This window comes from Spermophilus citellus, assembly GCF_964194105.1.
Source record: "Spermophilus citellus genome assembly, chromosome: 5".
NCBI lineage: Eukaryota > Metazoa > Chordata > Mammalia > Rodentia > Sciuridae > Spermophilus > Spermophilus citellus.
In genome coordinates this window covers 113,070,639-113,086,961 of record NC_138186.1, presented here as the reverse complement: position 1 = coordinate 113,086,961, position 16,323 = coordinate 113,070,639, and the positions used below count along the sequence as shown (strand labels likewise).

General features: G+C 40.7%; 1 protein-coding gene across 4 annotated transcripts in view; it reads left to right on the top strand.

The window, feature by feature from the left end:
- Nucleotides 1–15,732, top strand: part of POPDC1 (popeye domain cAMP effector 1) — a 35,145-nt gene extending 19,413 nt beyond the window's left edge. For all 4 annotated transcript variants that reach the window (XM_081293783.1, XM_081293780.1, XM_081293782.1 and 1 more), the window contains one exon: nucleotides 11,944–15,732. In XM_081293783.1, coding sequence (XP_081149909.1) covers nucleotides 11,944–12,068 — 125 coding nt within the window. In that variant the 3' untranslated portion in view covers nucleotides 12,069–15,732. The remainder of the gene's footprint in view (nucleotides 1–11,943) is intronic.
- Nucleotides 15,733–16,323: the final 591 nt, after the last annotated feature.

The following is a 16,323-nucleotide window of genomic DNA, read 5'->3' as shown; positions in this document are numbered from 1 at the left end:
AAGGACTTGGAAGAAATTCATGTGAAATTGCAAAAAGGCAGACAAATTCTTTCACTGCGTGAACTAAAAACTCTTTACATTTCCAACTGTATTCTAAACCAACTTTTTAAAAAAATGCCATCACTCTGAATACTGTTTATGTAAATGACCTTGTAACTTTGTTTAGATAAATTGGATTAAGGATTTTAAGTATTACGTAGTCACAAGAGGTTGGAATTTACAAGGCTGTATAATGGGTGAAGGAGGGGAGGCAAAACTTCACCTCTTCCCTTTTAGGGTTTTTGGCTGTGCCTAAGAAGTAAATTGACATAAGACAGATTAACAAGAGAAAAGCAGATGTATTTAGTGTAAATTTTTCATGGCCCAGAAGCCCTCATAAGGATATGAAGACCCAAAGAAGGAGTTGGAGTCAAGCACTTCTACATACTGAGTTGGACAAAGGAAGTTGTAAAAATAGCAACTAAATTATGTTGGAAGATATAGTTCGAGTTATTTAAACAAAGTTTGTACAGAATTCTATCTCTACTTCCTGTCCTTGATGAAAATGTCGTTTTCCTTCTAGTACATGGAGGGTACCTTTCACCTGGGAATTTCTTTTTATTGAAACAGAAGGAAGGTCAGAGTGATCCTCTTTTACCTGCTGTTTATTTGTTTTTCTAGTGCCTTTAACTCAAAACAGTAAATATGCCATAAGAGCAGATTGTGTGTGTATAGTGCTAGGGATTGAACCCAGGGCCTTATGCATGTGAGGCAAGCACTCTACCAACTGAGCTATATCTCCATCCCAATAAGAGCATATTTTTAATTCCTATAGATGTAAGCTTCCCAAGCAAAGTCTAGGCATAAAAATAAGTTATGGACCTAAATGGGATTTTTATTTTATATTTATTTATTTATTTTGGTACCAGGGATTGAACCCAGGGGCACTTAACCACTGAGCCAGATCCCCAGCCCTTTTCTTATTTTTGAGATAGAAAGTTGCTGAGACTGGCTTTGAAGTTACAATCTTCCTGCCTCAGCCTCCCAAACTGCTGGGATTATAGGTACGTGAGACCATGCCTGGCCCTAAAGGGGATTTTAAGGACAATATTCATGAGAAATTGGAAATGACTGCATTTCATTCCATGATAACTTTTTGAAAGTATGGACTGAGGCTCACACACAGGTTGAGTGTTACCTCAATCCATGTCTTTCCAATTCTAACAAAGGAGTAGCCATCTCAGGGCTGTTGCCATTGTTATGACAGAGGGAAGATGGTGGTGGCAGATTGTCCTAGCAGCTCCTAATGCTCCACAGTGACATGTGCTATGTGCATCCTTGTTCTCTAGACCAGAGAAGGTATTTAGCCAGAATTTTCAATGACAGGGGGTTTAAAAGCAACCCAGAAATTGTATTTCTGCCCTGCTGGCAGAAAGGGGTTAATAAGAGAAAGAAAGCAGGTAGTTTGACAGCAAGCCAGTCTACTTCAGTGGCTATTATTTTACTTCACAGATGAGGAAATGGGAAATATGAGATGCTTATTCACGTGTTCCAGTTCCACAAGGGTTTTTTTTTTCCTGGTATATAAATCTAGAGAGAGCATTTCTGATTGTAAAGCTCATGCTTGTAGACCAGATTCATAGCCATCAAGGGCTCACTGCCCAGTGTACATAGAAGCCAATACTATGGCACCGGGTTTTTGCAAAAAGAAATTTATTGAAGGCCAGCTGAAAAGGAGGTGGGAAATAAGCTCAAGTCTGTCTGTCAATCAGCCACTAGCAAAAGAATTTAAGTGGAGAAATTAAAGGCTGAGGGGTTGTAACTACAATCTTGCTAGAATAGTCCTCGCCCCATAGTCCAGTCAAGGTGAAACGTATGGATAATTGAGAACTGTTGACAGCATCCCTTGCTTCTAATCTAAGTTTTCAAGGCCCTGTTCTCTTTCTCAGGTTCTGCTTCTTAGAAAATTTTGGTTCCACCAGGCTCTCAAAGTCATTTTAGGTCTGGTACTAGGGCTCTGTGCCTGCATCCTGAAAAAACAGCTTGAATAGTTTTTAGGAAGAGAGAAGTTGCCATTTTATGGCTCAGTTTCAAAATTGCCTCTATTTTTCAAAAGAAAATAGATGCAAGTAGCATTTGACTAGTGCTGTATGATTTATAGATCATTTTCACATCCATTCTTGCATTTGAGTTTGACAACTCTGTGAGCTAGTCTCAGCAGCTGTTTTTATTCCAACAGCATGCATACATCGTGTTTGGTGGATATATTTCCAGTCTCTTAATTTCTGGGCTCCAGCAGGTATGCTAGTACCTGCATGTAATCTCAGTTACTTGGAAAGCTGAGGCAGGAGGATCACAAGTTTAAGGACAGCTTGGGCAATACAGCAAGACCGAATCTCAGAAGTCATACATTTCTTTTTCTTTTTTGGGGTTACGAGGGATTGAACTCAGAGACACTTGACCACTGAGCCACATCCCCAGCCCTACTTTGTATTTTATTTAGAAACAGGTTTCACCAAGTTGCTGAGCGCCTCGCTTTTGCTAAGGCTGGCTTTGAACTTGCGATCCTCCTGCCTCAGCCTCCTGAGCTGCTGGGATTACAGGCATGTGCCACCGTGCCTGGCTTCTCTTATATGTTTCTATATTTTGTTTTGTTTGGTCCTGTAGAACATTGTTTCTTGAATGTACAATTGAATCTCTTAGAGACCCTATTAAAGATCCTGATGCAGCAGGTCTGCAGTGGGGCTGGGAGTCCACAAGGTTAAAAAGGATCCTAGTGATGCTACTATGGTCTGGGAACTACCCTCTGACAGGCTGCAGAATTCCAGAACAGAGGGAATTCTGCAGATCGAATACTGTGGAGTGATTAGTGTCCTTGTATTTCTCATCTGCTGAGAGTTCAGGCTGGTGCATGGACTCTGGAAGGTACTACTTGCAAAGACCTCAGCCAGTGTGGGACATAATGTCACAGACAAACTTGGTATCACTACACAGTAGATGTGTCATTAAACAGAAATACAGTTCACCGAAAGGTGAGGGGAAACTTTATGGCAACTGTTTCATTGAAATGACTGCCACTCCACTTCTGACATTGTGCTTTCTTTTTGTACATGTCACACAGTGCTAAATCTACAGCAAGATCTCTGTTCCCGATCACACAGATTGTGTTCCACTTCAAACTGTCATTTAAAGGTAGAAAGTGAAATAATGAGACAACCTGAGAAAAATGCATTCAATTAACTTTTTTCACATTCCCATTCCTTCATGTACTGGGTTCCATGTTTGTTTGCATGATTGTGATACAAAAGGCAGGATCAAGAGGGACAAGAAGTCCAAGATGTGGGAGAAGGGTCTAATGCCATCACATGCTTAGCCTTCCTCTCTGCTCCTGGGCCAAGCTGCTTCTCATCAGGAAACCTGGCCACCTCCTCTCCTCATAAGGCTTTATCTCCCTGAAAATAATGTGTAAATGTTCCCCCCTCCCCTCCCTCACACACAGATTGCTTTTGCTTGGCAGTTTTCCACTAGTAAGTGGGGTTGAGCACAAGCATTGCCGTGGCAACAGGAGGGCATGTTATGTTTCCTTGAAAGTTGCAAAATTTTATTTTAGTTAATTGGGGACAAATAACCTATTGTCTGCATTGTTTTTTTTTAAAAGTGAGAGAAGCCGGGTGTGGGGGCACATGACTGTAATCCCAGTGGCTCCAGCTCCTCCGGAAGCTGAGGCAGGAGGATTATGAGTTCAAAGCCAGCCTCAGCAATTTAGCGAGGTCCTTAGCAACTTAGCTAGATCCTGTCTCTAAATAAAATATTAAAAAAGGACTGGGGATGTGGCTCATTGGTTAAGCACCCTTGGGTTCAATTCCCAGTACCAAAATAAATAAATAAATAAATAAATAAAAGTTTTAAGAAGGCAAGAGAAAATATAAGCATTATAGCCGATTAAACTCAGCTTTGCAAAAATTTGTTAAACTGTTTTCTTCATGAAATAATTAAATTTGTGATGTTGCTGAAGATACTATAAAATATTTAGAAAGATATTTCTCACTGAGAAGAAAGTCCCTGTGAATATTTTTATTGTTATTAGTGTCATGATGGTTCTCTGGAATCTACTAATCCCATATGACCTGGTTATACAAATATGCCTAAAAAAAGTTAGTTTGCATCTGGTTAGTATTCTAGTCTGTAAAGACTAGCAATGTGTTCTGATATTGAGTTTCTCTCAGATCTCTTAGGTATTCATTTACCTGGAAAGATTAAACAAAAAAAAAAAAAGCCAATATAGCATTCTTAGTTTCAAGGCTGGTTTTATAAAATAATCTCTTTAACTCAATTTGTATTTCACTCCCACTGTGAATAGACATAGACTTGTAAACAACAAGCTTTGCATGAATTATACAGAGTAAAAAGGAGATGTGATCAGGCATCACACACAGGGGGGATGAGTACATGTGTACTTCTTAAATCAACTCAAAGGGCAAGAGAAAAGTAATACTTACATTTTTGCAGATGAATAGCTTGGAGAGATTATATAACCTAGACAAGATCATTCTTGAGCGTTAAAACAAAGAAGTGTTTAATATTTTTTAAGGTCGTGCTTTGTATTTTACCTCAGTTATCCCTATCAATTTGTCAGTTTGGGAATATCAACCACTACTGTAGCAGCTGACACATCCTGAACCCCTCCATTTGCATTTCCTTTAATTCTCACAGTCGCCCTGTGGGTAGGTGTTCACCACCCCTTCTCAGGTTGAGGAGTATGATGCTTCTTCATGCTTGGTCCCCGGCCAGCAGTGGCTGTACTGACTCTAGAGCCCCATTCTCCCTGTCTAGCAGATGGCCTCTAGCCTCATATAGTATTTTCTCATCTATAAAGTGACAGAAAAGGGATTTTAAACGAGGGGGGAGGGAGAAGGGCATTTTAAATCAAATATTTAAAAATTATCTATACCAGATAGTTATTTTTGAAAAAGAAATCTTACTTTGAAACACACACACACACACACACACACACACACACACACACACACCTCACTTAATTTTAGTCCTGCTTCCAAGAAACAGTAACTTTGGAAAAAGTTTTGTTCAGAATGCTAAATAATGTGCTTTTTAAAAAATATTTTAGTGTATCCACTTAACCTTTGTTTTCTAAGGTAGCTCACTTCTAACTTCCCTTCCCCTTTCTGCTCCATATGGTAACATCACTGGTTTCTACATTTTTATTGTTTACCTTTGTAACAATAAGTGATCTTCATAAGCCTCCCCATCTTTTTCTCTGCCATTTTTAAAGCTAAGTGCACTGGCAGCCCTACCCTTCTTTATTTTTTTCCACTTCGACCTTCAGACTGTTGTGGGTCTTTTGTTAACTACCAAGGTTGTTAACCATTCTCTTTTATAACTATAGTTAAATTGTTCTTGCCTTGTGCATGGGTTGTTTCACAAAGTTTAAAAGAAATAAAAGTTGACATTATTATGGCTTCACCCAGAACCAAATAATGGACTATGCCTAAGTTTATTGCTTTTTGGTTCCAGTGTCATGACTTATTTTGTAAAAGGAAACTATTCCTAACATTGAGTACAGTGTATTCTTTTTTTGTGTACAACATAAAACTCATGCCAGTTTTTTTTTTTAAAATCTGGATACTTTTCAAACTTGTTTTATTTTTAATTGACACACGACTGTCCTTTTTTTATGGTACAGTCTGATGTTTTGACACATGTATACATTGTGTGATGCTCAAGTCAAGGTAACAGCCGTACCTTAAACATTCATTATTTCTTTGTGATGAGAACATTCAAAATCTTCTGTTTTGAAATATGCAACACATTGTTGTTAACTCCAGTCGCCCAGCTGTGCCATAGAACCCCAGTTATGTGTTCCTACTGTCACCTTGTACCCGTCACGCTAGCTTACTTACTACTTACACCCTGTTCTTTCCCCTGATGTTGTTTTGTGGCCCTGCTTGTGTTGGGAGGAAATGTCTTACCCACTGTGTCCCCACCATCTCCCAGCTTCTTTCTTATTCTTTTTGCTGAAAGCCACTTCGTTTCATAACGTATCTGAGGGGTTCCTTCTCTGTTTGAACTGTGCCTTTCCATACTGCTTTCTGCTTCTTTTTTCCTTCTCTTCTAGACCTTTTTTCTTCTCTTTGGCTTTTCTGTCTTTATATCCCCACTTTCTCAGTCCACCAATTCCGTCTCTTTCTTCCCAGTGACCTCCCTCTCAGAGCCTCCCAGCCGCCTGCCTCTTCCTGGACTGGCGGTCCCCTGGGCTGCTGCAGAGCTGCCATCTTGGAGCCTACCTTCACTCTCCTCCTGGGTTTGTCCTCTTCTTCTTGACCCCATGGCAGGAAGGGGCCGCAGGACTTCCCTTCACCACAGCTGCTCACTCACAGCTGATGCCCTCTGAGAGCTTGCCCCCTCCCCCCATGATGGTCAGGAAATGATCTGAGGATGACCCCTTGGACCAGAGAAAACCTGTTTCTAGGAGCCACTTACCTACAGGCCAGTTGCCTCCCCACCCCCTTTTCTTCTTTTGGCAGTACTGGGAACTGAACTCAGGAGGGCTCTACCACTGAGCTATACCCCCAGTTCTTTTTAAATTTTACTTTGAAATGGTTCTGCTGAAGCCAGCCCTGAACTTTCGATCTTCCCACCTCCGCCTCCCAAGTTGCTAGATTACAGGTGTGCACCAGTATGCCCAGACATCTACTCTAATTTTGTACACTTTGCTTGAGTTCCTCAATGCTGGTGCTGAGTCCATTTAAAGGAAGATTGGGAGGAAAGGCAATAGTAACCCTTCAATGTTATTGTTCAAAAAGCTTCAATTCAAACTCAATTAAAAAGAAAATAGTCTATGAAGCTCTAACTCAATGGGAGAGCACTTGCCTAGCATGCACAAGACCGTCCCCCGCCACACACACACACACACACAAAGAAATCTGATAAAAATAAGCAAAGGCAAGAAAAAGGATGATGATTCTAAGAAGTCATTACATTCTTTCCCATCCCCATTCATCAAAAATTGTATAAACCTAATTAAAATTCTAAACCCCTTATACGATTTTTAATTACTTGCTAAAGCTATTGGCCAGATGGTTAAACATAATAAAAATAATAACACTCTGAGAGGAATGAAGAAAATGTTATCAAATTGAACAGGCGAGAGGGAGAGTAATCTGAGAACATTGCATTTAGATAGATCGCAGAAGCACTGTTCCTTTTAAAAAAAGTGTTTCTTATAGCAAGAGAAGTCATTTGACAAACTTCATATCATGCTGCTTATTTGCATCTCTGACTTGAGGTAGGTTACTAAACCTCAGGAATACGCATGACTTTTCACTATGGATTTAAGAATAAAAAATATGTTTGCTTTTACTTCCTAGAAGAGGGCCTCAGACCTTCATGCAATTACAAGACCACTGAAGTAGAAATGAGCTTAGAAGGGACAGAATTATGACAAAGGGAATGTCTCTTGCATTTGTCCTACTGTGTGTACCAGTGTTTAGACACACACACACACACACACACCACCCATCTCTGGTTCATGTATAAAAAGGTTTCTGTGGCTCCTGACTCAGGAAGACAGGGAAGGCTGTGCCTTCACAGAGGCCTGTATCTGGTTTGCACTTGTGGGCAAGGACCCTGGAGGGCATGCATACGTGCCTCACAGTAAGATCCCATCCTCCTCAGCTAGGAGCAGGCAGCAGCCTCTGTCCAAACAGGTCTGCTGAGGAGAGACCCGGATGGGTGCCATGGTGCCGTCACCCACTGCCTTCTGGAACAGCAGAGGTTTCTTCTTTTTGATTCAGGGCTTTTACTACTAATTAGATGTTAGTTTTCTACATTTGCTCAAAGCCTGGGATTTTGATATTTTCTTTCTGACCCTCCGGAATGCAGCTGGTGCTATAGTTTTCTCCCTCACCTGAACATACTGGGCACGTGACATCCAGCTCAGAGACCAGTGCAGCTCCACTGGCCGCACCTTCTCGGCTTGCTGGTATCTACAGGAAAGGATGGGGCAGATGTTATTTTTTGCCACTTGGTGTAATATGGAACGTGGCCCAAGCAACAGTAGCTCTTGACATTACTGTTTAACAGTTTCACACCTGATAAGTGTGGAGTACAATTCAGTCTGAAACTGTATATTTCATGTACTTTTAGAGTAAACTGTGCTAATTAAAGCCAGAGTCCAGCAAATTGAAAGACAGTTTTAGCTAAGAGCAAAAAATAATAATAATAATAATAATAATAATAATAATAATTATAATCTCTTCCTGGTCATGACAAATGCTTCAGGATGTAGTTAACCATCCCTGTCTCCCAAATGTAAAAGTGACTTTAATAGAAGAATTATTTAATAACCAGTTTTCTGGAAAATTTATGGATATGGAATTGTTTGCCCCTCTAAAATTTAGAGTCAGTGAAAAGCAAAGCATTATTCAGAGGTTGTGGATATCCTAGTAAGATCCTTGAAGGGCAAAAGTAATGTAAAAGGCACTTAACTAATGATAAGCTCCATTTCTTCCTCTCTCCTTGCATTTATGTAAGGTGGTTGGGCCTTCAGGACAAATTTCTGATGATGCTTCAGTGCATAAAATTAATGAAAACCCAGGCAAACTTCTAAAAGGAATACATTAAGGGCCAGCTTGTGAAATATAAGCTAGTTCCCTTGCAGTGTAATATTCCCTGATTTTGGTGGTGTTGTTATTGTTGTTGTTTATACTCCAAATTGCTTTTCTATTATTAGGGAGGAAAGGAAATCATTTCCAGCCATGTATTGATGACCTGATCTATGCATTGAACAAGGAGGTCTCCTGGTAGGGTTAGGGAATAACACATATCTAAGTGGTGCCAGTTGAGCTCCTTGTATTTCAAAGCCAGCCTTTCTGTTAGCATCACAGTCCTGGAGTCCTAGATCAGACTCAGGTGATCTTTATTTTGTTGACTGTTAATATCACAGTTGGCACCAGTGATGCATGAGGCCCAGAATGACATGGCCATAAGAGTGTGCACCCTGTGTGGCTCTGATTCCTAGTAAGGGGTCAGGCAGCCAAGAGGCAGTGGGTAGCCTCTGTCAGTTACAAGGCAGGCCTTGTTCCTCACATCTGCCACCATGGGAGAAGCACATCCAGGCAGAGTTCTTGAGGCCTGGGACTTGTAGGGTTTGTAGACTCTAACTCAACCACAGGGTCTAAAGTAAAAGTGAATCAAGTATTCTCAGAATTTTGTAGAGAAATTAAGTCTTGCCAGGCTCTAGTTGTCTGAGTAGCTCACTCCCCCTCATGAGAAATGAAGTCATCCACAGCAGCTAACCTTCTGTTTTCTTCCTCAGGTTTTCCTTGCTTTAGCTTCTGAGTATAAAACAGAAAGAATAGTGTGGACACAGTGAGGATGAATTGCTCTGAAAAGCATTTTGCGTTCCTGAGAAATAAAGTGAGAGTCAGGAACCAGGTCTGATCCATTTTGGAGATCTGATCCAGGACAATTTAACCCAGAATATAGCACCTTGCAGTCACTCACTGACTCTTTTTGCTGATTCGATGAAACGGTTTTAGCAAGTGATGGCACTATGAAGCCTTATTGATGTTTCCTTGAGAAGACAGAGCTCTGGCCATGCTGTAAGAAGTGTGGAATCAGCCAATTATGTGAAAGTGATTTCCTTCAACTGCAGTGAGGGATAGTCACTCAGACTCAAAAAACAAGAGACTCAGAAAATATTTTCATGGTTCAAATCTCTGCATGAAGGGGAATGAGGTTTCCTAGTGAGATTTTTCCAGGACCTGAGGCCTGCCTGCCATGACGAAGGTCAGCAGTTTGGGGCTCGGCCTGTCCCAGATTAAACATGTTGGCCATGCATGTTTCCCACATCTTCAGCATCAACTTGTGAAATTCCCCATGTGTTGTTTCAGAGGAGGGATTTTTCCCCCCATCACTGTGTGCTTAATTCTGATGGCTCTGGCTTTGTATGGGGAACTTCTGTGAGACTGCAGGAGAGAAGAGCCTACAGCCTCAAGGTGCTTGCTTTCCAGTAAGGAGAGAAGCAAGTACTGTTACCACAGTGTGATGCAGAATTGATGCTAGAAGTTCCCCACAGAGGGAGTTGGGATTGCACATGAAGGAACCCTGTCAAGGAGCCCCGTCTTGAGGAATATGTGGATAGGAATTTGGTGACAAGGATAAGAGGTGGAAAGGAAAGAGGGAAAGCCTGGGGTGGCTTTAGAGAGCAGCAAATTTCCAAGGACTTAGACCAGAAGGAAGAAAGAGGCCCACGTTGGAGAACCCTGGATGTCACTTCTAGAGTTGTAGTCTCTTCTTACCCTTTTAATGTTATATAGTAAGTACGATGACTATTTTGCCCAGACAAATATTGTGAGAACAGAATAAATTTTTTTCCCAGAAAAGCTGAAAGTTCTTGTGAAGTCTTCACTTGGGGTTGTGGGGGTATAGCTCAGTGGTAAAGTGCTTGCCTATTATGCCCAAGGCCCTGGGTTCAGTCTCCACCACCACAAATAAAACATAACAGGAAGTTAATTTTTTCTTATTTCTGAAAACAATGCAATGATAAGTGAAGTAGTCGAGAGGGTCCGATACCCTTTGGGCTCCAAGGTGGATACCAGCCTCAGTATACTATAGATTATCACCTCCGGTTTGACAGACAGGCTTAACAACTATAGACCAATTAGTCCAACTTCCTCAGACAAAATAAATGGAGCATGTTTCTGGTATGTGGATCATCAATTATGTCTAAATGCTCTGTGTTATTGATTTGGCTTAGCAATGCCATCTTATGCCTTAAGGGTTTGTTTTATCTGATCACAAATATTCAATATCAGTTAATATTTTATGAAACTTGATCATAACTTGAGGCTAGGAATAGGATGGAAACCATGGCTATGGCAAAGACAATTTTGCTATACTCAGGACAGCTGAGACCAGAAACACAAACCCCTACTGAGCACAAATCCCATTTCCTATATTGATGTTTCTATGGGCAACAGTGAGTTTTGACAGATATTCTCATTATTTATATAATCACTTTCCTCCAAGGACCATATTAATCAATGTTATATTCTCACAGACATTTATAAAGTGATTATTTACATCCCAGGTATGATATAAGAGCTTTACAAATATTGTCATTTAACCCACATAATCACCATTTGAAGTAGATTCTGTTTTTATTATTCCTGTTTCACAGAAAAGGGAATCAAGACACTTAGTGGTCCCAAGGTCATATAGATGGTATTCATTGCCATTTGAATAGACTGGTGAATTAAAGTTGTGTCTTGTGGGTTGTTTTGATGTCTCTGGAGTGGAAACGGATAAAAACTTGCCTGAGAAGATTGCATTCTATACTCTGCGGCAGGATTCTGTTCTTGGACCATTTTAATTGAGCTCATTTTTCATAGTTTATGTCAGTAGTTATCTTTCAAGAAACTTTCCTCCCCTCCCCCCAGGTCTTTCTTCCTGATGGCTTGACTCTCCCCTCCCTTATCAGTCCAGGGAATGGCTGGACCAGAGGTGGCAAGAAACATACATTAGGAGATAGTACAGATGGAGTTAAATTCCTTAGCTTAGAAATAGAACTATTCTTTAGGGAAATTAGGAGTCAAATCAACTTTCAAGGGCCAATACTGGATACCAGTCACCATGTATGACGTTAAAGTAGGAAAATGTATTCTGAGTCCTACATAGCCTTTGGGCAGGCACTATCTATGTTTAAGAAGCTCATATCAACTAAGCACATGTGGTGGAAATCTGTTCCACATCTGTTCCATTTTGACTCATTCTTGACTTCATTGTTTTGTTGAAATACTAAATTTAGGGACACTGTACTCCTCCTAGTAGCCATTGATTCCTCCAGAGTTTTATTTTCAAGTGGAGGCTCATGGTTGACACATCACACCACTATTGGGGCAGGTTGTGCATTCAGCAGTTTTCCTTTCTGTGTTTTCTCCACAGACGTGTCTTCCCCACAACAGCGATCTTCTACCAAGATGAAGCCCATAGAGGAAGGGGTGGAGGATGATGACGAGGTCTTTGAACCAGTGTCTCCAAACACATTGAAAGTTCATCAGCTGCCTTGATCAGAATTCAACTTACCCAGGTGGAAACTGTCCTGAAGAGATCATGAGAAAATACCAGCACTTTTTCATGGCTTTTAGATTATTCTACTTCACTGCACTAAAGCTGGCACAGTCTGAGGGCAGGAAAGTGAGGAATGGTCAAAGATAGAAAAGTCATTTTCCCTGTCCTTTTTATTCTCCAGCTTTTTTAAGTTTTATTGAGCCTTCTGTACTAAACCTCATTCTATTTTGAGATAGATATTTTCACAGTATTTTCTAGATACAGCCTAGTATTGTTTTAACTGTTAAAATCTTAGGGCTCCAATGCAAATGCTTTTTCACTTATTTTTCCAAGTTGCATCTTATTTTCCTCATGGAGAATTTTTTTTCTCTACCATGGCAATCTAAAATAGGTTGTCCATTTGATAATTTTAATAAATGATATAAGTTGAAATTAAGGCTAAGGTCATGTTAGAAAGCAGAGAATGGTTTGCTTTGCTCAATTGATTTTTTTATGGGAAATTTTAGAGAAAGATGCAATTCGACTGGTTTTCTTTTTCTCCCAGGCTAGAAGTGTTCCTTCACTAGATTACATTACTCATTTGAGCACTGTAAATAGCTCCATAATGACCAAACTCATCTGAGTGAACTCACATTGCCCTTATATTATGCCATGTATCTGCCGGTCTGAAAACTGAAGCTGGAATGATAATAAACAGAAGCATTTCTGAGCTCAGCATCATATTCAGCTCAACTCGGGCTCCTTGCAATTTGGAGCCATCTTGCACCAAACCACTGGATATAGAAATGCTTTACTTGCAGGGAATTGAGAGAAGTCAAGTGGCTGAGCAAGGTCCACAGGATAAGGTAGTGGAGGTCAGCTTCCTTCTTTGGTCTGCTTCTAGAGTGTCATGTTGTTCTCTAGAAGCCAGATCTAGAGCGGTGGACTATGAATCCAGAGCTCAGTTCCAGAGCTGTGGACTATGAATGGAGCTGTGGGGTACATGGTTCACCTCAGGTCATGCTATGGATGCCCACCCAACCTACAGGGCCTCTGGGGGCCTTGATTCCACATCTCACCTTTCTGCTAGAATCATATTTCAGCCAACAGTTATATTTGCCTGGTGGGAAATGACTTGCTTAAATAGTCTGGTTATTGTGTCTGTGGCACATGGCCAGGCCACTCAGTTGAATGAGGCCTGTTGATTGGCTATGCTAGTTGCGTCCCATTCGTGTTCATTTTTTTTCTCACCTCCTAGAACCATCCCCATCACATTAAATAGCTAAGCAAAGTTCCAAATGAAATTAGCTTCAGGTGAACCGAGCCCAAAACAGTATCTCTTGCCATGAGGTGACTTCTGTTAGAGAACTAAAGGAAATGAGCCAGTCTAGGGCCACCTCATTTTCCTACATCCATTTCTTTGAAGCTAGGTATTTTATATTTCCACTTGAGTTAAATTTACATGCTAGGTCACTCCTCGACATTGACAGCTCCAGCTGTGTCCTCTAGCTCCTGACACCTTTATCAAATACTAGCTCATTCATGTCAGAGTGAAAGGGCCGACTTCTCTTTACCAGTATGGCAGTCTCTTCAGTGTTTTAAGTTAAGAATTTATTTTGGAGAAATGAAGCCATGGTGAATGGTGTACTTGGCCTTGGCTTTAAGATTGGAGCCATCTATTAGACTGAACCATCTCTTTATGATCTGAGAGCGCGCGCGCACACACACACGCAACTATGATGTGATCATGTGGGTGCTGCTTTCCTTTAACCACTGGAGTGAGGTCAGGTAGTGCATTTAGTTTACACATGCATAAGACTAATTTTCAAAATCATTCTGTAGAGTAATTAGATATGACATCCTTCCCTGAGGACAAAGTAATTTTAGATTCTGCTGCAGCTACATTTTAAATGTTCTATGGATCCATGGAAACTTGGGAGTTTTCTTACCCTGACCCATCTTCTGACTGGCTCATCTCACCTTGTTAACCCCAAGTGGCAGAGAAGGTCATCTCTAGTGAACAGCCTCGTTGTGTTTTGCAGGTTATTTTCTACAGTGCTGGGAACAAACCTGTTTTTAAAGCACACTGCTAAAAGTAGGTGATATAAAAAGAAAAGAAAATTTACTGTTTTGCTAAGATGTGTATGTGTGAAAGAGAGAGAGAGGCTCTCTAGATAAGACTGTAATGTCAAGGTAGAAGAGCCACTTAGCCTGAATAGGGAACATGAAACTATTTTTAAGTGCACACTGCCAAGGAAGACAATGAGACTCAGAGAAAAGGAGCCTTAAGCAAGCCATTGAATAGGCCTCCCATATGGGCTGGACTGCAAGTTAGCAGATAAGAAAACAGAAAAGAATATCAAGTGTAAAACCTCCTATGGATGACTTTAAATTTATTCATATAAATGAACAACTGTATCTTTGTGTCACACATAAATACATAGATAAAAACATGTTTGCTGCCAAAGTCCCCAATAGGATGCTTCCAGTGTTTTTGGCATTTACTTAGCTGTGTGATCAATGTTCTGAAATTGGCCTGAAAAAAATTATTCTATATATAACCCTGAATCTACATTTAAATATAGCATCAAGTCAGTTGTATGAATCTAGAATGTAATTATACTAGAATCTGTCATTTAAAATACTTTGAGATCCCTCAGAAATATTTATATTTATAAAAAGAATAAGATAGCAAAGATACTATATAAATCCTCTATGATGTTTATCTAATATCTTAAATTAGTAATAATGGGTGCTACATGATTATATTTCAGTCACTGTCCTTGGTTTTTTGGAGTCTTTTCCATTTCTCTCATCACTCAGTTTCATTTTAACCACGGGTCACATTTTGTGCTAGGAGCTACCAGTTTCTGCCTCTTAGGTCCTATTATGGCCCCAAAGACAGTCATTTGACTGCCGTTCCTTTATGGAAAGTTGATGTAACCTACACACTGCCATGTCCCCAGTACACCCAGATAAAGAGGCAGGTGCCCGTAGTAAAATTCCATGCTACTGTGTGGTAGCTCCCAGCCAACCACATGGTCTGCAGCCTCCACCCTTGGGAAGGTGATCTCTTCCTCCTTGCAAACCCCAGGGTGCAGCTCCAAGGATTTGCTTTTTTTTTTTTCCTTCTCCCTTTAATTTCCCTGGTCATTTCTGAAGCTACTTTATAGAAACCTTTGATCCTGCCACACCTCAGTTTCCTCTCCCTTTTCCCTTCCCAACCCTGGTTTTCCAAACTCATTTTCTAACTGTTACCAACTAGAGCAATTAGAATTCCCACCTACTCAACTCAGAGTAGCAAGGATTCAGTGGGGTGTTATGAGGGGACTGGGGGCCGAGGAATATGCTCTGCCCTGATTCTACCCCTCCAAAGACAGCTCTCACTGACGTAGCCATGATTGTCCACAGAGCCCAACACCTTGTGTGTAACTGGTATGTCATAAACTTAAGAAGTCTGCGTCTAAGTACTATTTGCAGGGTTTTCTGTTATCCTTACAACAGTTTTAAAATACGTGAGGATTTTATGAGTGCTTTATACAGACACATTATAGCAAAGTGTTTTTAGGTACCATTGACATTGATAACATTATAATAAGAATACATTATGTCTGAATACAGACTTATTGTTTAAAATGTCTTCATATATTGCTACTCGATCAAATAAATTTCTTAGAAAATGTGCATGTTTTTTATTTCACTCCTCTTACAAATGACTGGTTTAGTGTTTGATTCACTTACCTCCAGAGGTTATGGGAATTGCTCTGATTTAGATAGATGGTCTGAGCAGAGTGACAAAAGTGATGCTCTTGGGTCAGTGTCACAATTTCAAGGTGGGTGTGCCATCTTGGCTGCCTGAAAGGTAGAAGGCCACAGGCAGCAGAGACAGTGTTGACTGGATGCAGCACCTGAGAAGACTTCAAAATTTCACCACATCTGATATTCCCTTCTAGTTTCAAAAGACTCAGAAAATATAAGGAGTCACATGAAGGAGTTTCAGAGAAACTTTCCCTGGATCTGTTCTGGGGTGGGCAATGGGGAACAGTCTTCTCTTGGAGAAACCCACATTTTCTTCCATGACCTCTCTGAGGTATTGGAATGGAAACTTGACAGACCACCTCTTGGCCTTCAGGAGCCAGTCTCTGGCACCTGAAAAACGTGCCCCAGTCAACTCCAAGGCTAGACTCAAATGCATTTTATACAACCAGTGACTCAATGATCCACATCACCTAAGCCTGATGTCCAGGTTCTGGGGCCCTGAACTTCTTGCTGAGC